We start from the raw sequence: 25,803 nt of genomic DNA on the forward strand, positions 1-25,803 counted from the left end.
TTGTATCTCAATTTGAGCTAGAAAAAATCATTAAGGGTGGCAAATTTTTTTGATGGATTGATTATATACAATTTAGTTTATTGAGTGAATTAGTCGCATGGTTTATATTTAAAATTTAAAATAATGTGAACTAAACAATTGAACATAAATTATTAATGAACTCCATCAAAAGACAAATCGTACGAGAGAGTTCGAGCTTGATTTCTGAATCGAAAAATTGTTGGTTAGGCTATACTTACGTCACATCCGAACTTCATATTACGGATAATACTTCAGTGACATAATGTCACGGTGACATTAAATCTGGGCCACACAAAGGTTTATGTTGTGTGGCTCAGATGTGTTGTATGGGTGACATTAAATCTGGGCCACACAAAGGTGTGTGTTGTGTGGCCCAGATTTAATGTCACGGTGACATTATGTCACCAAAGTGCCACCCTCATATTACCAAGTGTCAAATTTGTTAGAAAGTTGAGGGTTAAAAAATATTTAGAATAATGTGATAACTGATAATAAGTTGCAAGTGATTTATTATATTCCCTTATAGAGGCCCCAATTAATACTCTAATAATCTGTTATGTAAATCATGGGAATTGGAAGGGTAATTTAACAATGTGTAATATTGATACGTAGAGGGATTCAATTTAACAAAATATTAGTATTAAATTAAAGAAAATATATTATTAGTTTATTATATATGATGAAAAGATGTTCGATACTTGTATTTATCAGATAAAGTGGGGTGGCGAACCATATAAAACATATAGTATGGGTTTATAAGGGTGGCGGTCGCCCCTTTTTAATTACACTTGGCTCCGTCCCTGATTCCAACTAAAGGATTTCACATGCTTAAGTTGCAATCATCATCATCATCATAGTATAATTAAAACAATTGAAAATGTTGGGGGACCATGGAGTCATGGGCAAATTTTTGGCACATAACCGAAACTAAATCTAAACCAAACTGCTTTTCAACTTGGAAAAATATGCATTGACTCGAACCAAATTGCTATTCTATGAAAGAGAATTTCTAAATGTAGCATTGTGTATGATTGATTACTAATCCCATCAAATAAAGTTTCTATAACTTCAATGTTGTATATAAAGAACCATAGAAATAAAGAGAATTTCTAAATGTAGCATTGTGTATGAATATTGAATTTTCCTATCAGAAGAAGTTTCTAAAAGATACATATATTTGACATTCATATTATCCATAAAACAATAGAAATAAAGAAGGCCAAATACTATGTTAGAATCTGAGAAGAAAGATCACAAATCAAACCCTACTAGTTGCATTGAAATATTATCCATAAAACAATAGAAATAAAGAAGGCCAAATACTATGTTAGAATCTGAGAAGAAAGATCACAAATCAAACCCTACTAGTTGCATTGAATTTACTCAAACAATTTTCTTAAATATTTATATATATAAATCTGTAAATCTCCTATGTATTATAAATTTATAAGTAAAACAAAATAGGAATCCTCTCAACATAAAAATAAAAATAAAATAGGAATGATAATTTAACAAGTCATAGGAAAATAAATAAATCTATAAAGCATTCTATCAAGCTAAGGAAATATTTCTCTTGGTAAAATTGTTATTATAATGCATCCATTCTCAATCCTCTTGGAAAAACTGAAGATAGTATCCTCCACTCTGATTATCTGCAAATCCCAACATCTCTAACATCATTGAAAGTATGGCCAAGTAAACAAATCAAGAAAATAGAGGAAATATATTGCACATTGAAAATCACAATAGATACTAATTAATAAAAAGCAAGTCATAGTGAGACTGTTCAAGATATCAACCTTGCTACCTAACAAGGGGACTTCAAAACACAAAAAATTTGATCCTTGCTAACTAACTTGAGGTTAGATACAATCAAGTTAATATACACGTAAAATTTGTTTCTCTACCCAAGTGACTTGTAAATTTCCACTGATAGTAAGGCAAAAAACCAAACTAGCTAGAAATAGAAAATAAATCATGTTCGACAAGTCGAACAGACTTTTACCTTAATCGACGTATGAGGTCAACCTTTGCTAACGGTGAGTTTTGAAACAAAAATTCCAATATTCCATCATGTATTGATGACCTGTCCGTTTTTACTTTCAATGACTTCAAGTTACGCAAGGAAAGAAACTCAACCTTAAATTTATCGCGAACAATTGATGTATCCGGTTTATGTAGTTGGTTTATTCAAGTAGTTTGTTTCATGTAGTTTGTTTCATATATATGAATTAAAGTAGTAGCCTTGATTTTAAATTTGTATATGTTTGGTCTTTGTTGTTGTGTATTGCTTCTATTGAGTAAGTGGATGGAAATGGCTTTTTGTTTTTTTATTTTTGGAATTTGAAGTGACTTTATTCTGGTGAGGTGTTAAAGGAACTTGATTAAAGATGAGCAGAGGATATTTTCTATATCTTTTTGTACCTATGAGGTGATTTTATCAGCATTCTTCTATGTCAGAATTGAGTGCAATGGTCCTGATTTAGATTTAGGTCTAAGAATTTGTGTGAATGAGTTGATATCATATTAATTTCAATATCAAATTAATTCCTAATTTTTATACACTAAGAAAGAGTATTAATGGTTTGGTAAACAAGGTCCATGCGATGAATGCTACAAGTATAATTCCTGAGTTATTCGTCGAGAACTTGATCCTTGGAATACAACTATTTTGCAGACCGTCTATGAACTTACAAATTCTATATCCTGGGTTTACTAATGTGTTGTTTTCAACACGAAATTTACTAAAGTTGGAATGCTTTGAATGATTGTTTTGTAGTTTAAAAGAGCATAAAAACATAATGACAAAGTATGTGTTTGTAATTGAGCACCCTGATGTAATTTCCTTTGCTGAGATTGTTGTTACCATCCCAATTGTACTCTTATTTGCCCTTTTCTTTGGTCTTCATTTTGAGTATTTATTATACTTATGAATCCTAGCTTTTATTTTTCTTCAATGTTCATGAAAACACGGTAAATATAGGTGAATGGGGTAAATAAGACAAATGTATTGAACTATAAAATTACTAGAAGATATGAGGTGTCTTGAACTATATATAGCTTTTACTTTTTTTTTTTTTTTTGAAGAGATATAGATTTTACTTACACTACAAGAAAATATGTGATCTGCTACGCCCATTCTCACAGCTAATTCGCAGCTAATTCCTAGCAAACGAGTTTAGCTAGAGATATACTAAGGAATACCTATGGTTTTGGCCGTAGCATGGATTGAGAGACAAATTTGCTAGGGAAATATTTCTTAGTAAATCCGTAGAAAAAAGAATTAAAATCCTAGCAAAGATTTAGTTAATCTATAGCAAATAAGTATAGAAAACGTATATTCCATAGCAACATAACTATGACATATCTTAGCAATTTCGCAACAAATCCATAGCAACATGACTAAGACTTTTCATAGCAAAATTGCAACAAATCCATAGCAAAATGACTAAAACTTATCGCAACAAAACTACAACAAATCTATAGCTATATTTTAACTAATATGTAACTAAATCCTAGCAATTTGGAAGAACTCGATCAATTTTTTTATTTCTGCTGTTTTTTTTTACTATAATAAAATTTATAACTACATTAATTAAAATAATTTATTACTAAATAATCATGTATATACATAGCTAAACATAACAAGCCAAATTTGCAGAAAATGCAAAGCTAAAATATCACCCTGATTTTTAATAAATTAAAAAAAATAAAAAATCCAACATTCCAAGTAATAGATGATCCTCTTGCATCTATGAACGAATTAGGCTTCGTTGAATCCATATGTGAATTAAGCTCCTCTAGGATGCTGTGTTGGTAGTGTCCGACTTCTACTCATGGACCGATTCCAACTCTGATGGTCATTTAACAATCTCAACCTCCTGAAGCAACAAAAATAAAAAAATGAAATTTAGAAAGCACTATTAATTACCAACAAATAATCAGAGTTAGTGTAGCCATGGATTATTACCTATGGTGAGTTTCAGTTATACCCATCATATTCATGTCATAGTAAGATAAGTAAGATAAGTAAGATAATGACTGAAAGCACGAGCAAAAGTGAAAGCTTCTTCTAAAGACATCTTTGACAACTCTGAAGCTAACTGCTTCTCAATTAACTCAGACATGTTCCACTATACCTGCTTGCCTCATATTACATGCACTCTGCCAAAAACAAAAATAGAAACATCATTCACTATCACGCAATTTTCACCTCTGTAGCTTTTCTGCCAATACTTTGTTAGGCTACCATTTCAGAATTTTCACCGATCAAAAGAGTCTACGTAGCCTTACGTCTCAAACAATCCAGACACCAACACAACAAAAGTGGCTTACCAAGCTTTTAGGCTTTTATTTTGAAATTCTCTACACTCCAGGGAAAGACAATAATGTTGCACAGGCCCTTTTAGGCTTTGATTTTTAAACAGGCCCTTTTAGGCTTTGATTTTACTCAATAAATTCATGAAAGCAGTTAAGCTGCAAACTAGTAACATAAGTATGCAACTCAGTTATTTGACTTATGTCAGTGTTTAAATAACAAAGTAGGAAAATTGACAACAGAAATGAATATTAGCAACACTATAGCATAACAGAGAGAGTCATTGAACTGTATACTGATGACACTATAAAGTTCAAAGTCAAGAACAGAATTACCTTCTGAACCACATAATTACATTTACCGAAAACATCAGTCATTAGAGTAATGCATTAATTGTTGTACTTTAAAATCTTATGTATAATCTGTGTTTAGGTGACATTACTTTAATTTCACAGCTAATGACTAGTAATTACATACCTTTCTCGACGTTACTTTAGGTGACTAGGAATCAGCTTTGAATTCGGACAGGGTAACGTGACACATGTCACTGCTTTGAATTATAACCATAGCCTCCTTGATAAATTGCAAACATAAACCACAATCTTAAACTGCAAATAATACTCAAACAGGGTTAGTGTCCTATGACTTTATATCACTTGATTCAAAAAAGAAGATGAATGCATTTTTGTAAAATCGAAACACCAGATAAGATTATAAGCACAGGAATATCATCAGAACCATGTTAAAGACTACCATCTCCAGAATAATAAAGAAAAGCCACAGAGCACACTTCAAAAGGAAGATGAATGCATTATTGTCAAATCAAAACACCAAATAAGATAATGAGCACATGAATATCATCAAAACAATGTTAAATACTACAATCTCTAAAATAATAAATAGTAACAGAGCGCCCAAACAGATATATAGATTGATTTCTTCAAAAGTAAACAAACACTATGACGATGCAAGAAGCGTAACAAAATTGCGAGTTACATACCCCCACTGGATTTCCAGTTGGCTTTGCATCAACAGGTTTGGAATAAAGCCACTGAGGGGATAACGGTATGCTGACATCAACAAACAGTTACAATATACGCAAAAATGAGGAAAATCCAACTAAATTTAAGTTTCAACTTCATTTCTATAAAGCGTGTTGTTAATTGCAGATAGCAGAAAACATTGATTAGTTCAAATTCTGCTACGCAGTGCTATAGCGCCGCTGAATCTGCTATTTCACAGTAATTTGTACCAAATAGCGTGTCACAGATCAATAACTGATTGTTCAAATTCTACTATGCAATAGCCGCTATTTTTTAATAATAACATTGTTTCTATACACATAAACAAACTACCTTTCGAATCATTGAGTAGTGCCGCAATGCCTTTCTCCCTATGTCCTCCATATGCTTCATCTAACACAACCAAAAAGCAAGCAATTAGCTGTTTCGCGATTAAATGCTTAACGAAATCATCATTATCCTCCACTAATCACAAAAATCTACAGTTATAGTTTATCTAATTTGCGACTAGATCCTAGCAATTTGGAAGTTTTCGTCCAATTTTTTTATTTTTGCAGTTTTTTTTAACTATATTAATTTAACTAATTTATTACTAAATAATCATGTATGAGGTTCTACAAGATATTCTTAATATTAGAACAACAATTGAGCTTATACAATAAATTCTTCATAATAAGACCATAATTCAATTTGTGATGAAACCCAATTGCTCTAGCAATGTTATATTTGCCTTAGACAATAAAGCCCTCTTCATACTCCCTGTAACTCACTATCAATTATTAAGAGAGAAACTACAGTTGAAGGTATCAAAAAGGTAGCAATACATAGATCACAAATGATCCAATCTCTCTAGCAAAAATTTGTCTCAACACATAAAGAAAGATGTGGTCATAACTTAGTGGTTGGTGAAGATTTACAGTATCTTATTGTTAATGTTGTACGATATCTATATTCTACCAGTTCTAAGAGTACAGAAACTTGTGAAGAAAAGATGGTTATATTCCTATCCTAGGCTTCATACCTCAGAGATGTCTACTTCATTGCTAGCACCCCATATACAGTGTTTGATACATCCAACAGATGTTGCTCCATCTTTTCCTTCCATTCGAATATATCCACAAACCTCTCCTGCATGAAAAATAGTAAATCAATACACAAAGGCAGAAGACAGAAAAAATTGGAATAACATGTATACAAAATCAGGATCACCTAAAACATTATCAATGAGTTGTTAACGTTAAATTCATACCCAATTACTTCGCACTGCAGAAACATCATGCACAATGTTCAATTCATTCCCATAAAGTTCATTCATACATATAAATATTTCTACCAAGTATATCCCCTATTTCTAACTTCCCCTGTGGGACAAAATCTACACATTGACATTAACGGTCTTCATATTCCCTCAAAAATGACAATTTATGCATATTTAGAAATATATATTACATTGGGATAATAACCAGTTTCTTTTCCAAAAGATCTTTCAAAAGATTATGATTAAAAGCATTTATGCTTTCAAAGTATAAGGATCTTACTTGTAACAACATTCATTTAGGATCCGCCTCAATATATTACACAAAATTATGTCATATAATGGATTGGTTTATGGGTAGGATCATGTCCCAAAATTGGCCTACGCTAATGTTAGGACCCGATTCGGGTCACATACAACCCAACCTAAGCCGTCACTTTGTACACTCGTAATTCAAACATACTGCTACACTAAAAAAACCTTCACACACCTCAACTTAAAATCAAATCTAGAAATAAGTAATTAGGCAATGTGAAGAATGAGTTTGCATAAGCATATTATATTAACACAAAAATCTAAAATTAAACACAAGAAATTGCAAAATCAAACACAGAACAAGAACATTAATGCATGTATAATATACGTGGCACAACTCTAAGGGTAGACCAAGAATTTTACTTAATCGTTTGGCAAGTTAAAGAAGAAGTTGTCAAAATATCTTTTGTCTCTATGACTTTTGTTTCAAAAGCTTAAACATTAGGTGTCAAATAACTAAACTTAATGTATAAATAATTAAATTTAAACAAACAGTAATAGAAAAACTTTCTGATGTCATGGTATTGATATAAGGGAAAACACCTTGTGTAGATAAGGATTAAAATAAAATACTTTTAATGTATGATGACTAACGTACAATGAAGAGATGAAAACACATCATATGTCTAGGCTTTGGGTTTATGCATTGGCAATAGTAGAATGTTTAAGAAATAAGTAGAATGTTTTAGAAATAATAAAGTTAGTAGGCAATCTTTTCTTTGAGATTAAGTAATACAAAATATCATAGAAAAATCATGATTAAATCCTTCAAGGTTAAGTAACATGAATAGTAATTTAAAGGTGTTATGAATATGCCAACTTACAGTTAAAAGCCATGGCCTTACTCTGATTTAATCTCAAATTCTCAACAGGATGAAACTACATTCATGATGTTTCTTACATTTTCATTGAAATGGGCTTGAGCTCTATAACATGGTTATGTTATGTTTTGTATATGTGATCTTTAATTTGGTCCTTAACATTTGCTTTGACTCTTGAATGTTAGAAGACCTTTGTGTTATTTGTGAGGTGTGTATGAACTGTCCAAAAAATGACAAGATGTATTTAACTTTTAATGAACTGTCCGAAAAGTGAAGGGAACGAGTAGAATAGAGTGAGTGAGATGAAATAAAGACAATTTCAACTTCAATTGACACCTAATTGCTATTGCATTTGTAATACTAACTGACATCTTTGGAGGCCATGGTCCCCCTAGAGTCTATAGCTTTTTTAGTGTCTTTTAACACTTATTGAAATGTGAAACAATGCATCTACTAAGTCCTTTTGGCCCTTCGGAATATGTATTCTTTATGGAATTTGTTTACTATGTCATGTCCCTTATGGAGATTTTTTGGGCTTGTTAATGAATTGCTGAATTCATTTTGTATACCATGTAATCTTACTTCAGATTCGTTGGAATGCTTAAGGCCACCCAGTTGGGGAAGAAAGCCAAAGGTTTTGTCAATTACATTGGAGTCGTCGTTCGTCGGAAGGTTCCAATTAGTATGGAAAATTGGAGAAAAAAAGCCAAGGTTTTGTAAGTTACTTTAGGTTTGTCAACGTTCAATTATACGTACTGTGCACATACTTTGCATTTTTATGCAAGTGTACCTTAGATGTCATTTGTAATTAAGTTTTTTATCAACACATTATTGTTGTTTATGTCTATTAATGGATTACTAGTGTTTCTGATCTGTATATATATTTTTTTTTTTTGTCAAGTCAGTATCATATTATGAAGCTTTTGGTTGTAGATTTAATTTTTAAAATAAAAAAATTGGGACTTTTATTAGCGCTTTTCTCAAAGCGCTATTAAAGGGGATAGTTACGATAGCGCTTTCCGAAATACGCTAAGAAGCATCTGTTTAAAAATAGCACAAAAAATAGGCTATATTAGCATTTTTCTAAAAGCGCTGTTGAAACGCTGCTATTTAATAGCGGTTAGAAAGCGCTATTATAGGGGTTCTAACCTATAATAGCGGGAGCTTTCTTAGAGCTTTCTGACCTATCGTTCTATTGCAGTTGGTCCAGCTGGAATTAGCCTACTCCTGCTAGCTGATGCTAGTAGGATTTCTTTTTCTAGATAGGTTTTATGTTCTCCTTTTTTAATTTCTTTTCTCGTACCAAAAAAATATTATCAATATTATATTGGAAGGGGGTTGAGATTTTGGGTTGAATTTTTTATAATTTCAATTAGACCCTTAAACAAATTTTCACATATTAATGTTATATTGTTGGTGGTATTAAAAAAGATAAGAATTTATATTATATTTGTTAAATTATTGTTGTTATTCAAAAGGTTAAACATATGATTGAGTTTTGAAATTTATTGAGTTTTACCTGCTAAATTTAAGGAAAAAAGGGATATAAACATAGTGGACAAGTAATTTATATTTTTAGTTCAAATTCAAATGATAACAGTGACATTCGGCCTAAAAAATAGATAAAAGTGCGTTTAAAATAGTAAAACAGTCCAAATCAACTATTTTTTTTACGCACATTACTTTTCACATTTAAGAATTTTGAGAAGGAAAAAAGGCTTAGTAAGAAACAAAGAGAAACATTACAAAGAACCACCATTCACCCTCCTTCTTCCCCTCTTCTCTCCACTGAATTATATAACAAACAAGAAACTTGTGCTGCTCTCCAAGAAACTGTTGTTTTCGGAATTATAAAAAGTACCTTAAATAGAAAAATTCACCATTGAAGAGATTATCAGGTTGAGTCACGACCAAGTCGCTCTTTTAAGACATTCCGCGGCACTACCGAATTTGTACAACGCATACCGGATTTGTACAAGGCAGGCTATCAACCGCGTCGCCACCAGGATAAAATAGCCAGTTCACCTATTCGATCACGTATTGCACCGTAATCGAAAAATAACACCCTCGATATGGTATAAAATCACTCTTATACGATGGTATGAAGACCACTCAAAACCAAATGGACATGAGGAGTAGAAGAAAGACTCGTTAACACAAATATCCCAAACCCAGCCGGATGATGCTTTGGTGTCATTAATAAACTTCTTACAACAAGAGGATGAGAAACTATTTTCCTTAATTTTGTTGACTAATACCAACCCAATAAATGTACCCTTTTGTTCAAAGCATCCTCTTAGTCTAACAAATATAAAACATAAATGCAATCTACATCAGACCTATTATTTTTTTCTTTCAAATTGATGGAAGTATTACCTCTATCTCACTAAATGTTAAAAATCACATTTGTATTCAATCATATGAAATACAAGAGTAATTTTAGACAATCAATTTTGACAGAGTTGAATTGGGTTAACAGGTGTACATTCAAAAACAGTTTGGTGCAGGTTACTTCCGTTGGGCTCGGGTGTCTAAAAGCTACTTGTTGTTCGAAATTGATTGATGTATACAAACATGGAAGGAAGAAGATGCAATACAGTGTCATTGATGCAATAGCTAGTGATATTTGTGGTGTCTTTAGAAGGAAAAAAAATTGTTTAAATGTTGTCTTTGTAACTACTACAATTTTATGAAATATTGACGAGGAAATGGTTCCTTAGGAGATACCAGTTGGTTTTCAGATGTAGAAGGTTGAAGGAGGTGGTTGTAGGTGGAAGGGGATGATGTGGTTAATGGTGATGGTTATTGTTTTTTAGAGATGGTTGATGAAATAGAGGATAGTTAGTGAAAGTGGAAGTTTAACATGGTTTTGATGAGAATATATATCCCTCTCCCCTCTTTATTGTTCTTACTGCATTAGATATCTATGTGTTGTTTGTTTGATCATGCATAAGAAACTAAAAATTGATTGCAAATAATTGCATGATTGAACTATTTGTGAAAGCAAACTTCACATGACCTTGACTTGAACCACTAAAAAATAGATATGTTGTTATTTTACTTTACTCTTTTTTTTTTTTATACTTTTGGATTGTTTGGATTTTAATTATTTTATATTTTTTTTTTGAATTTTGTTGTAATTAAAAATAAACATATTAGAAAAAAGAACAAACATGATGAAGAACAATTTTTAGTATTATTTTTAATAAAAACACTAAGCATGTGATGATAAATTTTTTATGGTTATATTCTTTTTTTTTTTTTAAGTTGGACAAATTACAAGATGCAATTAGGGAAAACGTTCAAAAGTGCTTATAGAGACATTAACACACTAACATTCACACAGTCATTAATTTTCATTATATGGTATCCGTGAAAACATTTGTTTCAAGATGATTTATTTTGTCACATACAAATATAAATTTGTCTATAGTAAGTCATTAAATATTTCCCCATCAACAGAGTGAATATTTACATGTACACATACATGAAAGAAATATGCTCTCAAAGGCAATTCAAACCATTATAGGTTTCCTAGTTTGGTAGATCACTCAAGCAGAAATGTAAATTTTTAGGAATATTCTGTGAATTATAAATTTATTGATAGATAGATAGATAGTTAATCCCTTATTCCTAAAAGTTGTAACGTTGCAACAATTAAACCTACATATTTTCCCTCTAAACACGCCTCATTTAATGCTAATCATCTAACCCTAAAAATCTTCCCTCCTTGCAACCTTGCATTTCAAAATTTGGAATATTCTGCCTTGCTTCCAATACTATTGTTGTAACGTAATAACTGCTTTGTTATTTTTCAAGGCAATTTTTGTTGACCGTTTCATTAATATCCTTTTTCGAAGGTTATATTTACGGTGCATTGGATAGTTAACTAGCAGAAGTAATGTATTTTTATGGGGAGATTAAAATGTACCAATTAAATAACCATTAGCATCTATCAGTTTCCCATGCACTTAAAGCCATATAAAAGATAGTTGTTTCCTAAGGTTGCCAACATTTTCTATAAACCTTTCTGATCTCACCTATTCTCCTTTGTTGTGTGTCCTTCGACTGTCTTTGAGAATGGCTTCCGTTTTTACGCCAATATCTGCAGTTTCAGGTGGAAAGAAGGATCTTAAGCTGAAGGTCCGGATTGCACACATTTGGTGCATTCCTGACAAGGATCACCCCAACGAGATCAGTTGCATGAATCTTTTGTTGGTTGATGAGAAGGTATGTTTCCAATATAAGATATGTAGGTTTATATTATACATAATGGTTTGCACTATTTGTTCCTTATTATGACGTAAGTAATAATAATTACTGTTTTCCTGTATTTCGTTTTGGGGTTGGTTGCTTATACATATGTTTTGTGATTTTTGCAGAAGAATAAAATCCATGCAACTGTGAGAAAGGGTTTGGTGAACGCTGTGAAGTCCAAGGTGGAGGAGGGAGGCGCGTATGAGATTGAAAACCTGTTGGTTGGGTTCAATGAGGGTCCTTTCAAGCTAACTAGCCATAAGTACAAGATTGGCATGATGCACAATACTAGATGGACGAAAATTGCCAACAGCAGCTCCATCCCGTTTAACAGCTTTGATTTTGTACCATTTTCATCGGTCTTGGGGTCATCTGTTGAAGACAAGACAGTTGGTACTTCATTTTGTTCGTCTCTGATTGGGATTCATGAAAGTGAAGGAAAGATATGGAATAATGGAGTAATCCTGCCAGGCTGCCATATGATTGTGTAATTTATTGAGGCCTATGCATTTGTATAAGCAACAATTAACCAAGACTGTTCAAAAGCATATTACAATTTGTAATTTAGAATGGCTGCCAGATTGCACAGATACTTTGTTGCATAGGATTCCATTTCTAATCAAACAGATGATATGTAACATTCATTCATTTGCAAACACTGCACAAACATATTCCATAAAGTTTTTAAGGGTTGTGCATATATGTAACTGTTTTTATTTATATTGTTTTGTCCGTAATTGAAACTCACGACACAACGAGGTTCAAAACTCAAACTTGGATGAAAGTTAGGTTTTGCAGAATTAATAAAATAGGATCAAAATTTGTTTTGGTTACAAAAATAAGGTCAAAATTGCGGATTCAATAAAATAAGGGATCAAAACTAGAAAAAAAAAATTTGTGTTTAGCTAAATAAATTTGTCTTATTTTTGGCAGTCTAATTTTATTTATATATTATTAGTACCAATAATACATTATCTCGACAAAACTAGATTAAAAACATATTTGACATATAGTTCACCCATGCGGAGCACGGGTTCAAAAGTGCTTATAGAGACAATAACACACTAACATTCACACAGTCATTTTCATTATATGGTATCCGTGAAAACATTTGTTTCAAGATGATTTATTTTGTCACATACAAATATAAATTTGTCTATAGTAAGTCATTAAATATTTCCCCATCAACAGAGTGAATATTTACATGTACACATACATGAAAGAAATATGCTCTCAAAGGCAATTCAAACCATTATAGGTTTCCTAGTTTGGTAGATCACTCAAGCAGAAATGTAAATTTTTAGGAATATTCTGTGAATTATAAATTTATTGATAGATAGATAGATAGTTAATAGATAGATAAATTAGGTATAAACTGAAAAGGTAGGGTTTAGAATGATTTCAAGTGGAAACACATAATATATTTTGATGTAAACAAAAAATAGATCTAAAAATATTTCAGGATGATGATATGCATGAGTCTGAGTTTGAACTCGAAGATTCATCTAAGAATGCAATATTATTAAAACTCTTGGTAGTCATATGCAGTCAATGTATATATCAGGTTCATAGAAAAATGTAATCATATTCGGCTAAGCATTAATATAATACCCAATTTAAAGATAAAAAATTACTGCACCAATAAACTATTACAAGTATCTCTTACTAGTTACTCTATTAACTCATAAAAGCATTATCATTGCAGTTATGCTTAAATCGCACAATTGGTAAAAAGATAGGGGGCAAAAGTGCAATTAAACACAAGAATGTCCATCTAACCAGAAAGGGGGCAAAAAGATGGGGTGCAAAATCGCTAAAAAGAAAAGAGGGGGTGCAAAATCGCATAATTAGCCAAAGATATGGGGAAAAATGCAATTAAGCCTAAAATTTAAATAAAAAATTTAGTTGATAAGATCAAGGTAATGTATGAAGTTTGTTGAGATATTTATGCCAAATTAAATATTTGTTTTAGAAAATTAAAAAATAATAAAAACATTGAGAATAAATGTGAAAATGACACGTGGTATATGTCTAAATCAACAGTGATATGTCGTGATTACACAGAATCTACAACATATGACATTTTCAATCATACTCTGAAATAGAAAAGCTAAAAATAATTACATAAGATGCACAAGCAATTTTATACCTTTTCAAACTTTTTTCCATTAAAAAAATTATATTAAGTACACGTCAACCTAACCAGTTCAAAACAAGTTTGGTTTGCTTTGATTATGTCAATAAAAGTGTGGATTCCGTGTTGAACCCAACCCAAAATATGCTCAACTGGTTGAGTGATGGGTTAGGCCAAAATCGACCCAACCCACTTGTATATACCTCTAGTTTTAATGCTTTTTAAGCATAACTGCTATGATAATGCTTTTACGAGTGAGATGGGGAAGGTCCCCACAGTAAAAGCACCATGTTGTTCCGTTAACAACCTCGTTTTGTCAAAACTCATACAATCACTCTAGTATACAGGTTGCCCCTGTCCGACTGTCACAAGTGATATTTACCGTGCGATATGAAATATACTATTTGGTTCATCATATTACTTATCAGATCTCTATACGTACTTGTGGCTCCACTACAACTTTAACACTCTCCTCGTAAAAACCCATTTGCAATCTATCATTATTAGAATTCTATTTTAGACTCAAATACCTCATTACCTCATTGTTGGGAAGAACACGTCCTCGTATGCAAATTATACTTCTATTTTTGTTTTTTTTTTTTACTTTGTCAGCTTTATTTTCTATTATTTGGTTGATCATTTTAGGATAGGATATTATTGTATAGTGACTGTGATTATGATGTGAGCACAAATCAATTAGTTTGATTATGTGTTGATGCGTATTTTTAGGTGTGGCATACTTTTATATTGTAGTTTATTCCTAGTGCTGGGGTCTTATGGGTGACAAAATGGATAAACTGAATGGTTTTGGATGATAATTTATGCATCAAAGCAATCAATTAGTCCATTATTTATTTATTTTTTAAGAAAATTCAATCCAATCCAATCCATCTAACAAACATATAAACAATCAAATCCATCCATTATCATATTTCCAAAGAAGGGATATCCATCGATAATTTGTTTTCTTACATAATATTTTACGAAACTCTTTTTGGACATATTATGATATATTATTTTAAATAATATTTAAAATAATCATGGTAATTTACTTTTTAAATAAAATAATAATTTTGAATTATTTCTCTAACGAAAGTAATTATTGATGTTCTATTTTTCACTTTTTGTCGGAAAAATGACTTAGTGACCTTAGATTTTTTTTCATAGAAAGATGGGCCCAATAGGGGCGATCGACGGAGCTCCAACGACAGTGGTGGCTACCTTTTGATTTTATATTTTAAATTAGAAAAAAATTAATAATTATTATAATTTTTTTGTTAATTAACTTTTTCTTGTATTTTATAAAGTTGTGTTTATAATTCTCTTTTTTAACAAAAATAATTCTTTTTTTTTCTTCATTAAAATAAATTCTGCCATTTTATAATAAATATTTTTTAACATAATTTTTTAATCATAGAAAAATTTGAAAAAGAAGAGAAAAAATACATTATTATATTTTTTTATCATTAAAAACAATATATCTATTTTAATTTCAGAAAAAGTTATTCTTTTTAAAAAAATTAAAGTGATTCATTGATTTCGTCTAAAAGAAGAAAAAAATCCATTTGATAGTAAAAAATGGTTGGATGGATTGAGTAATTGTGACTGTAATTTTATAAAATATTGATAAGGAAATGGATTATAATGGTTAGTTTTAATCGGTAGTAGGTTGAAGTAGGTGGTTACCGGTCGAGAGAGTAAAGTACATTGTCATTTATTTTAGAAAATGGAGAGGATCTTATCTCATTGGTGGAAGGGAATGATGTGGTTAATGAAAAGAGGATAATTAGTGAAAGTGGAAGCTTAACATAGTTTTGAAGAGAGTATACCTCTCCCCTCTTTATTGGTCTTGCTGCATTTGATGTGTGTTGTCTGTTTGCTCATGCATAAAAAATTAAAAACCGATTGGAATATTTGTATGATTAAACTATTTTTAAAACAAACTCTATTTATATTTTTTTTTTTTAGAGATGAGTGATAATAAGAGGATGGTTGTTGAAAGTGTGGAAACTTATTGACATGGTTTTAAAATGAGGAATCGTTCTCTCCATTTCCCATGTTTATTGCTCCTTGCATTGGATGCCTATGTTTTGTTTGCTAGCGATCATGCAGAAGAAGCTAAAAACAAATGGCTGTGAATGCATGATTGAACTACATGTTTTGTGAAAGATTTGCGAACAGGTATGTTATGCACATGCATAAAATAGAGATGTTCTCAAATGCAATGTTACTATCTCAACAAACTCAATTTTATATGTTTCCTAATCTAGTAGATCACACAAGCGGAAAGGTAAGGTGTTTAGAATGATGCCAAAAGTAAATAAGGACTTTTTTTAGGGGAAAAGTAAATAAGGACTTGGTTATTAAAATAAATAATCGAGTATCTCTTTTTTTAGCAACATTTTATACAACACAACTGGTATATGATGTATTCCTCTTAATCATTTTGTTGTGATCCAATCTCTGCCCGGTGATAGTTATATTTATATCGAAGGATTAGTCTCTGTGGTTGTTTAACACAATATGCTTTTATTTATTGTATCTCAATCTACCTAACTAGAATTAATGATAGTGTTTTAATAAAAGAAACTCAATTTATTATTGAAATCGACACAACTAATTATTTTTTTAACAACCATACACAATACAAATGTAAAACTTAAAATGAGACAACGGCTGTGCTATATGGTGCGAACATATTTCGCACAAAACACGCGAAAGTAGTTTAACGTGCAAAACCATACTTCTTTTGGTAGAAGGTGCTAAACCACACTTCCTTAAAAAATGACCTTAGGCAAATTGAAGTGCACCTATATATTTGCTTTTAAGTTGAAGTGTATCTATTATTTGTTTCAGAGTCGTGCTAACCGGTGGTGCTCTGGAGCATTCGTTAAGGATACCAAGAAAGGAAATTATTACTAAATTTTTTTTTTTTGACTTTTTATAGATTGATTACATAATTTTCAATGCAATAATTACTTTATAATTATTTTTAGTATCATTAACCAGTTTCTGTCAAAAAAAAAAAGTATCATTAACCAGTTCCCCAAGACATCGGTTAACATTTCTCGTTGCTTTATTAATCAATAAATCAATTATCACTTTATTAAAATAAAAAAATATTTATAAATTTTATACCGTGCCGGTGTATATTTATTTTACACATGAATCAAATTTTTTGTGCATGTATAGAATTATTTTATACATGCATCAAGTGATAACATGTAAAACTAATTTTATGCATACAAATTAGTTACTCCTCCGTCCCAAAATGTAAGGAAATATTGGTCAACAAAAGTTAATATCTAGTTCAATTGAACCAGATAAATTAACTTTGAACCAGATACATTAACTTTTATTGACCAATTTTTGTTTACGTTTTGAGACGGAGGGAGTATTATGTTAGTTAATGTTTTGTGGTTTTGCTAAAAAAAATGTTAATTTTTTTTAAGGAAAAAAAAGTTAATGTTTTGTGGGATAGAATGTTCTTTTGACCTGGGCTTTGGCCCTCTTTTGTACCAAAAAAAAAAGAATGTTCTTTTGACCGATTATATTTCAACATTGGAATTTAATAATGTATTGATAGCCAAATTATCTTATGGGATCAAGGTGATAGAACCGAATATTTTGAACCTGCCAAGTCATTCGCTCAATTCCGACGAATTTTTCTCTCGCACCAAATCGCATTTTCCATGAGACAAAGGAAGTACATCGGATCAAGGAAGAGAATGTTAATGAAAGATCAAGGAAACACCAACTAAAATATCAATCTCAAAGTACCACATAATGGTTGAAACATGAACAAAGATATCAACATATATCCAAGCACACGATTAAGTTTTTTTTTTCTTTTTTTCTTTCTAGATTGCTGTTTGAAGAAATTGTGAATAATCATTCAATAAAAATTAGTCATATGAGTAAAATTGTCACTGAAGTAAAAATTACCTTGTGAAATTGCGAACTACATATGACTAATTTTTATTGGTACAACAATAACAACAATCAAACTTTACACTATTAATATAGATTGGTTACATGGATCAATTTACGCAACAATTTAAATCGAAAGGGATCAATAAAATTTGAATAAAATTTGTCACAATTCTTCAATGGAGAAGAGACTTCACCATAATTAATTAGTTAAAAATTGAAAGTTTAAGTTGTCTTTGTGGTTAATAGTCCTATGATCAGCTATAATTAAGGTTAGGGTTTTCATTTCTTCAACACAAAAAATACTCTTTGAAACATGAAAGTGATAAAACTAATAAACTATGATTTTCTCATATATATATATATATATATATATATATATATATATATATATATATATATATATATATATATATATATATATATTATTGTGCAAATCTGAAACTGAATCTGAATCGAACAGGTTTTCAATATGGAATAGTCAAATCGGTTGTTCAAACTTGTGAGTTTATTCTATATATGGATGTAAAAAACCAGTTTCAATATTTATTTATTTTACATGAGAGAAAGTGAAAAACCAAAAAAGTAAAGCCAAAGAAAAAAGAATCTACTTCCTAACAAGGTATACTCCTACAATTAACAATGCAGTAGAGTAGACAGACAAGGTAGGAGCTCATGCATCATCACAAGAGGTCAAATATAATTTAGCTTCTAACTTAATTGCTCTGGTTTGAACGTAATATGCGTTGAGTCGAATTGAACTACCGTACCAGCTTAAGCAAATCGTTTTTCTAAATGAAAGACAATTTCTAAATGTAATTGTGTATGATTAAAGTTTCCCATCAAATGAAGTTTCTATAACTCATACATATTTGTCATAAATAGTATCCTTAAAACAAACATAGAAATAACGAAAATGAAACACTAACCATGATTTAATGATTCACAGCGACATTATTGCTAAATATATATTTGTAATATATTATTGTTTTAGACTGGGCCTCATTCGACGTCGCCAGTCCAACTCAAGGTGGCCTAATAACATATAATCCTTGCCGGTCAAGATAGGACAAGGGACCTTCTGTGCACTTTACCACACATGATCCCCCGATCAATCTGGATCATCCACACGATCTCCAACGTATTGCGCTGGGTTGCACGTAGTCAGTTACGACTATGTCCACTATATAAATGCGGCTCAACACCACACCTTAGATACAATCATAAATTTTCACCCCTTTTTGCACACCTTTCTTCCTCATTTCTCTCGTTTGATCGAGTGTTAGAGTGATATCTGTTTTGCAGGTTCGTTTCCCCTCATCGGAACCGTAGCGAGAAACTACTTCCACCGCATTAAAAAACAGAATGAAATAAAATAGAATAGAGAAAAATAAATAAAACTAAAATATTCATTAATTAGTACACAATCATTTTACAGATATGGTAAGTTTTGCCATATAAACATAAACTAAAATAAAAGCTTGTTTAACTTCTATTTTCAATTTTTAATTTATTTTGAGTGGTATTTTTGTTGTTGTTGTTGTTGTTGTTATTGTATGATGGTTCTCAATTATTTTAAACAATATTTTGTAAGATCATGTTTTCTTTCTCTTCATTTACACACGTATGTAAAAAAATCGGTAGATCTAATAATCCATCTAGTTCTTTGAGGCATTTGAATCCTTAGTGTTTTTATTTTATTTTTATCTATATTTTTTAGTTTTTATTTTTTTAAATAAATGCATGCGCCCAATTGTATTTTGCAATGTTTTCTTGAATGAATAACGGAAGACCCGAGAAGGCAAAGCAACTTACTATTCCCCGACTCATTTTGGCGAAACTCCAACTGATTGTACCCTTGGCTGACAGTCACTGCTTTGTCTGTATTGGAATATATTGTTGGCTATCATTTTACGTATCAAACTCGATATGCAACGTAACGGTCGAGGTCGTGGAGTTGAACAAGTTGCTCAACAAGATATTTTAACTTCCGATAGTAGTGTTAGAGGCGGTTGTGGCCGTGGTAACAATCCATCGGTCGGTTTCTGGTGGTTCAACGGTAGGATGTAGTCACGGTGTTTCGATCATATACGTTGTTTGCAATGTTTGTTCCAAACATGATTCTAACTATCGTTCTTGGTAAATTACATTCTCCTATATAGGAATACCAATCACAATTGTTATACGATAAAAGAACGAGTTTAATTTATATTGCGTAAAAAAAAAAAGTTTTACTAATTAGTGCTTCAATTGTAAGTTAGTAAATGTAGTTTGATTGTTCTCTTCGTGAAATGCAGTGAGATAATTAATTAGTATTTGTAAAGATTATTATTCATAATAAGAATTGGCTTGATCGCACTAACTATAAAGCTCAGTTTAATATTCGGGAAAACATATATAAAATGAAGACATATATATGTGTGTGTAAAAGTTATGAGTATTGTCCTCGTGAGCTTAGCTCAGTTGGTAAAGACAATGCATTAATTAATATATGCAAGGTCCGGAGTTCAAACCCCGGCCACCTATATTAAGAAAATACAGTATAAATATGTTGTAGAATTGCAAAAATACAATATAAATATGTTTGTAGAATTGCAAAAAAATAAAAAAAGTTGGAATTTTTTGTACTACTAATATGCTTTGATCATCTTCCAAACTAATTTCTTTCTTTCTGAAAGAAGGTTTTCCAAACTAGTTGGTCTTCACGTTATTAATATGATAGAGAAAAAACAAACCAATTTTCAGAAAAAGTTAATTAATTAGATATAGTTTACTCCCTCTTTTGTTCAAAAAAAAAGTTTACTCCCTCCGTTCCAAATTATAAAAAAAAAAAAAATTCATACTTATTAAGAAAACCAAAACATAATACTTGTAGTGCAGTTTTTTTTTCTGAAAATAAGTTTCATAGGAAAATGTAAAAAGAATTTTTATATGGAAATGAGAGAAAATTAAATGTAATTTGCATTTAATTTCATGAGAAGAAGTAGAAGATTTTTGTTGGAAAAGATAATTTTTTGGTCTCATTATAAACAACTTTTTACTTTTTAAGTTTATTGAATAAAAGATGTATATGTTCTACATTATTGACCACATACATAATTTATTCAATGAAACTAAAAACTAAAAAGTTGTTTAGAATTGAGACAGAGGGGTAGTAGGATTAAAGTTTTTTTATTTTGTTTATAATTTGAGACTAAAAAAATGAGTTTTTTTTCTTATAATTTGGGATCGAAGGATTACATTGAAGAAAGTGGTGCACTTATTGCAGCTTCACATGTGCAATGTTGCATGAGTTAGAAAAGTTCTTTTATAAAACATTGATAAGGAAATTGCTGTTAATGGTTGGTTAGTTGCTACCAACTTAGTTTTCATTGCTAGTAGGTTGAAGGAGGTGTGGTTAATGGTGTGATGAAAAAAGGATGGTTCGTGAAAGTGGAAGCTTAGCATGATTTTGAAGAGAGTATATATCCCTCTCCCCTCATTAGATATCTATGTGTTATTTGATCATGTATAAGAAACTAAGAACCGATTGCAATAATTGCATGATTGAACTACTATTTGTGAAAACAAACTCTACGTGACCTTGACTGAACCACTTAAAAAAATAGATGTGTTGTTATTTTGTTTGACTTTTTTCGTATTTTTTGGATTTTAATTATTTGGGATCAATTATTTTTGTATTTTGTTGTAAGTATAGATAACCAATGCGAAAAAAGAACAATCACAATGAAGATCAATTTTTAATTTTTAATTTTTTTATTTAAATTTTTTAATGGCTTATTATTTGATACTTTTTTTCTGAATTAGTCCGACAAAAATACAACTGGAAAAAGCGTCAAGGTTCAAAGCATTCACAAATGTCCTTTACGTTATATGGTATCCATGAAAATGTTTGGTTCAAGATGATTCCTTTATTTAATCACATACAAATATAAACTTGAATAGACCAGCTTATTAAACGTTTCCCCATCACCATTGTAAATAGATATTATATACATGCACATGCATGAAATAAACATTCTCTTATAGACAATTAAACAATCCCAACAACTCAATTCAAATCATTTTATGTTCCATAGTCTGGTAGATCACACAAGCAGAAATGTAGTCTACTAGTTGCAATGAATTTACCTCAAACAAAGTTCCTTAAATATTTAAATACATAAACCCGAGTAAAGTCTAATAAAATAAAACAAAATAAAATAGGGATGATAATTTAGCAAGTCGTAGGAAAATAAATAAATCTTAAGCATTCTATCTGGCTAGGGAAAGATTTCTCTTGGTAGTGTCCTCTGCCCTTTTTTTCATTCAAGTACACCAATAAAAGTATAGACTTGTATTACCCCACAAATTCAGAAAATGAGCCTTACATGAACTCAAACAAGTACACATCAATTAACCAGAGAATCATTGAAGATACCGATAAGAAGCATGTAATTAGTGAGACTATACCAGAATTCTTCAACCTTTTTTTTGGTATCCCACATCCTTTAATACATATTGCCCATCATTGATTTGGTTATTGTTGTCGTTTTCATTGTTGAAGTACTCTTGCTTTGAATGGAGGAGCATCAGGTTGTGTTTAGATATCTAGCAGTGAATGGGATAAATGTTTCTCTCCTCGAAGAATCGTTGATGACTATTTTCAACTCGCTGTCATACACTTCTCTCGATCAATCACTGAAATCTATTCTCATCAACGACTGGTCATTAGATTCAAACGTTCCTCTCCCAATCCAACTTTAATCGTAAAACAACCGGAGATTTGGGAAGAATCCAATTCGTCTTCTGAATCTACTTTTTCACCTGAGTCCGTCGATGACTCCTTCTTCTTTCGCTTTAGTTACATGCTTTAGTTACATGTTCAATGTTTCCATTTCTTTTTGTTGTTGTTGCAGCTCTATACGTCTCTCTTGACACTTGTGGTCCACCACAATTATGACACCTGTAAAACCCATTTGCAATGTATAATTGTTATGGTTCTATTTTAGACTCCAATAGCTGATTGTTACTATTGTATATTGACTATGATTTGTATATACCAATTGTTTTAATTAACATGTTTTTGCAAGTATTTTTAAAAGTGGCAGAATTTTATATCTTGGTGTCTGCTTAGCTAGTGCTTGAGTCTTAGGGTGGCAATGGTTAGTATTGACATTTTCATTGTTGAAGTAATCTTCGAATGAAGGATATTCATGTTGTGTCTGTGTTTGGATAAACTAGTGAATCAAATAATATAGAATAAACAAATAGAACTAAAAAATGTATTTATTACTAACAAACGTTTTACATGTGTATAAACCAAAACTAAGAGTAATGCTTTATACAAACGGAAAATGTTTCCATAGAAACAAAAACCAATTTCACACGTTCAAACTTTTGATGACCATCATGAATTGCTGCTATGGTAATGCTCTCTCGACTCTCGAGTGGCCCGAGGAAGGTGTATGGGAAAACAACGCACACATGCCTTTCCCTAACCACTTGGTTTTGGCGGAACTACTCTTTCGAGTGATCTCCACCTGGTCGTTTGTATCTAGTGATGTCTTCTCTACCACTAAGTATATAGTGGATTATCATTCGTTGTATTAGATTTGGTAAGCCACGTGAAACTGCTGCTCCCACCACAATTGTAACACACTCATCTCGTAAAATCAATTTGTAATCTCAATTTGAAATGTTTTTTCAAACGGAATCGAGATTCTGGTCATCGTTCACATGAATGGTGAAAACATCCATTCTCTCATGCAGAAATACAAATAAAAATTAGCAGTTCAATGGTAAGATAGTAACTACAGTTTGATTATTCTCTTGGTAACAAGCAGCTTTACCACACTAGAACGCTGCAGACCTCCAATATTTCCTACTTGAACGGTCCATTTTAGTTTTCACAAAATCCCAAGTCTCAGCCACATTGTAAGTAACATCCCTTACACATTGTTTTCTGCTATTGCTCACTCAAAATCTGTCTTGAGTCTCGACTAACATGATAATGTTAGAATTCAAGTTTTCAACTAGTAAGTTATTGGGGTTAGTTGTATCTGCTTTTAAACTACTCCCTTCGTCCGATAAAAAGTGAGTTTTTTGCAAAAAAAAATTAGTCTCAACATTTCTCTTTCTTTCACTTATACATTTTTTTCTTAATATGTGTGAAACTAACTAACAAAATACTCACTTATTACGGGACTGAGGGATAAAGAATAATAAAATGTGATCCTCGTCACATTGATGAATCATACCCTATCCGTTGATTGCCAAGAAATCAACGTTGTGGATTACTCCATGACATTAATTCAGATAGTGCATGACCAATATCTACTATATATGGACTTAAAAAAACAAATAACGAGCAAAATTAAAATATTTCTAAATTTCTTTTCTACTTTTTTTGGTAGATAGACGAAATAACCATTATAAATTCACACATAAGAGAAGGTGTCAGGGTTTGAACCCCAGTCATAACGTCCGACCTAACAATTTTGACATTTATGTAAGTTGAGTTAGAAATCGGAGATATTTGTTTTTTTAAATTTTATATTAATAGTCTAATAAATATTCCTAATAAAAAGTATAGTAAATAAATATTTTAATTATTTAAAAGGTGATGGTGGCTGTCACGGAAGTCAACACCTAAGCTCCAACCACTTCTATGGTGGAGCACGACATCGCTCCGATAGAAATGGTAATTTTCTGATGACCTCGTGAGAAAGTTTTTGTGGACCCCACATAGGCGATTGTTGGAGCTTGGGCGATGGTGGCGATCGATGACTAACCAACGGAGTTTTTCTGTTTTATTTATAGGGGTGTTTTTAATTCACTTTTTTTAACAAAAATAATTCTGTTTTTTTTTTCTCTTATTAAAATAAATTTTACTATTTTATAATAAATTTGTTTTTAACATTTTTTTATCATCGGAAAAATTGGAAAAAGAGTAGAAAAATTAGATTATTCTATTTTTTATATTTAAAAATATTAATAATATATCTATTTTAATTAAAAAAAATTAGAGTGATTCATTGGATTTCGTCTTAAAGAAAAAAAATCATTAGATGTTAAAAAATGGTTGAGTAAAGTATGTGCTTGAAATAAGAAGATCGTTCTGAGTAAAGTTAAATTTGCCAACAGTAGCTAGTGATATTATTGTGGTGTTTTTAGAAGGAAAAAAAAAAGGTTTAAATGTTGTTTGTGTGGCTACAATTTTATGAAGTATTGACAAGGAAATGGTTCCAGTTGGTTTTCATATGTAGTAGGTTGAAGGAGGTAGTTGTAGGTGGAAGGGGCTGATGTGGTTAATAGCGATGGTTATTGTTTTTTAGAGATGGTTGATGAAATAAAGGATAGTTAGTGAAGAGAGTATATATCATTCTCCTCTCTTTATTGCATTAGATATCTATGTGTTGTTTGTTTGATCATGCATAAGAAGCTAAAAACCGATTGCAAATAATTGCATGATTGAACTATGTATGAAAGCAAACTTTACGTGATCTTGAGAGAAAAAATAACAAACACGATGAAGAACAATTTTTATTATTATTTTTAATAAAAACACTAAGCATGAGATGATAATTTTTTTATTGTTATATTCTTATTTTTTTTATTAAGTTGGACAAATTAAAAGATGCAATTAGAGAAAGCCTTTAAAGGTGCTTATAGAGACGTTAGCACACTCACATTCACACTGCAATTTTCATTATATGGTATCCGTGAAAACATTTGGTTTAAGATGATTT

General features: G+C 31.0%; 1 protein-coding gene and 1 long non-coding RNA gene across 3 annotated transcripts; one reads left to right on the plus strand and one right to left on the minus strand.

Annotated features, from left to right (window-relative positions):
- Positions 1-3,543: 3,543 nt before the first annotated feature.
- Positions 3,544-6,937, minus strand: LOC146913163 (uncharacterized). Of its 2 annotated transcripts, XR_015013321.1 has the most exons (6): positions 6,383-6,937; positions 5,695-5,754; positions 5,340-5,409; positions 4,817-4,947; positions 3,992-4,185; positions 3,544-3,902 (listed from the first exon to the last, which is right to left on the minus strand). It is a non-coding gene; the product is annotated as an uncharacterized LOC146913163 (long non-coding RNA). The 2 variants fall into 2 exon arrangements; XR_015013320.1 differs by lacking the exon at positions 5,340-5,409.
- Positions 6,938-11,832: 4,895 nt separating this feature from the next.
- Positions 11,833-12,500, plus strand: LOC146913164 (uncharacterized). Its single transcript, XM_085720880.1, has 2 exons — positions 11,833-11,982; positions 12,135-12,500. Exons 1-2 carry the CDS (start codon positions 11,833-11,835, stop codon positions 12,498-12,500), a joined length of 516 nt encoding a protein of 171 aa, XP_085577006.1.
- Positions 12,501-25,803: the final 13,303 nt, after the last annotated feature.

The sequence above is a fragment of the Medicago sativa genome, chromosome 6, assembly GCF_051527215.1.
Source record: "Medicago sativa cultivar Bolivia chromosome 6, Bolivia_mono, whole genome shotgun sequence".
Classification (NCBI taxonomy): domain Eukaryota; kingdom Viridiplantae; phylum Streptophyta; class Magnoliopsida; order Fabales; family Fabaceae; genus Medicago; species Medicago sativa.

Excerpts from the sequence above, each read along its gene's own strand:
- LOC146913164 (XM_085720880.1), top strand. The coding sequence starts at position 11,833 with ATGGCTTCCGTTTTTACGCCAATATCTGCAGTTTCAGGTGGAAAGAAG. Across the intron at positions 11,983-12,134 it reads TTTTGTTGGTTGATGAGAAG|AAGAATAAAATCCATGCAAC; the intron begins GTATGTTTCCAA and ends TGATTTTTGCAG.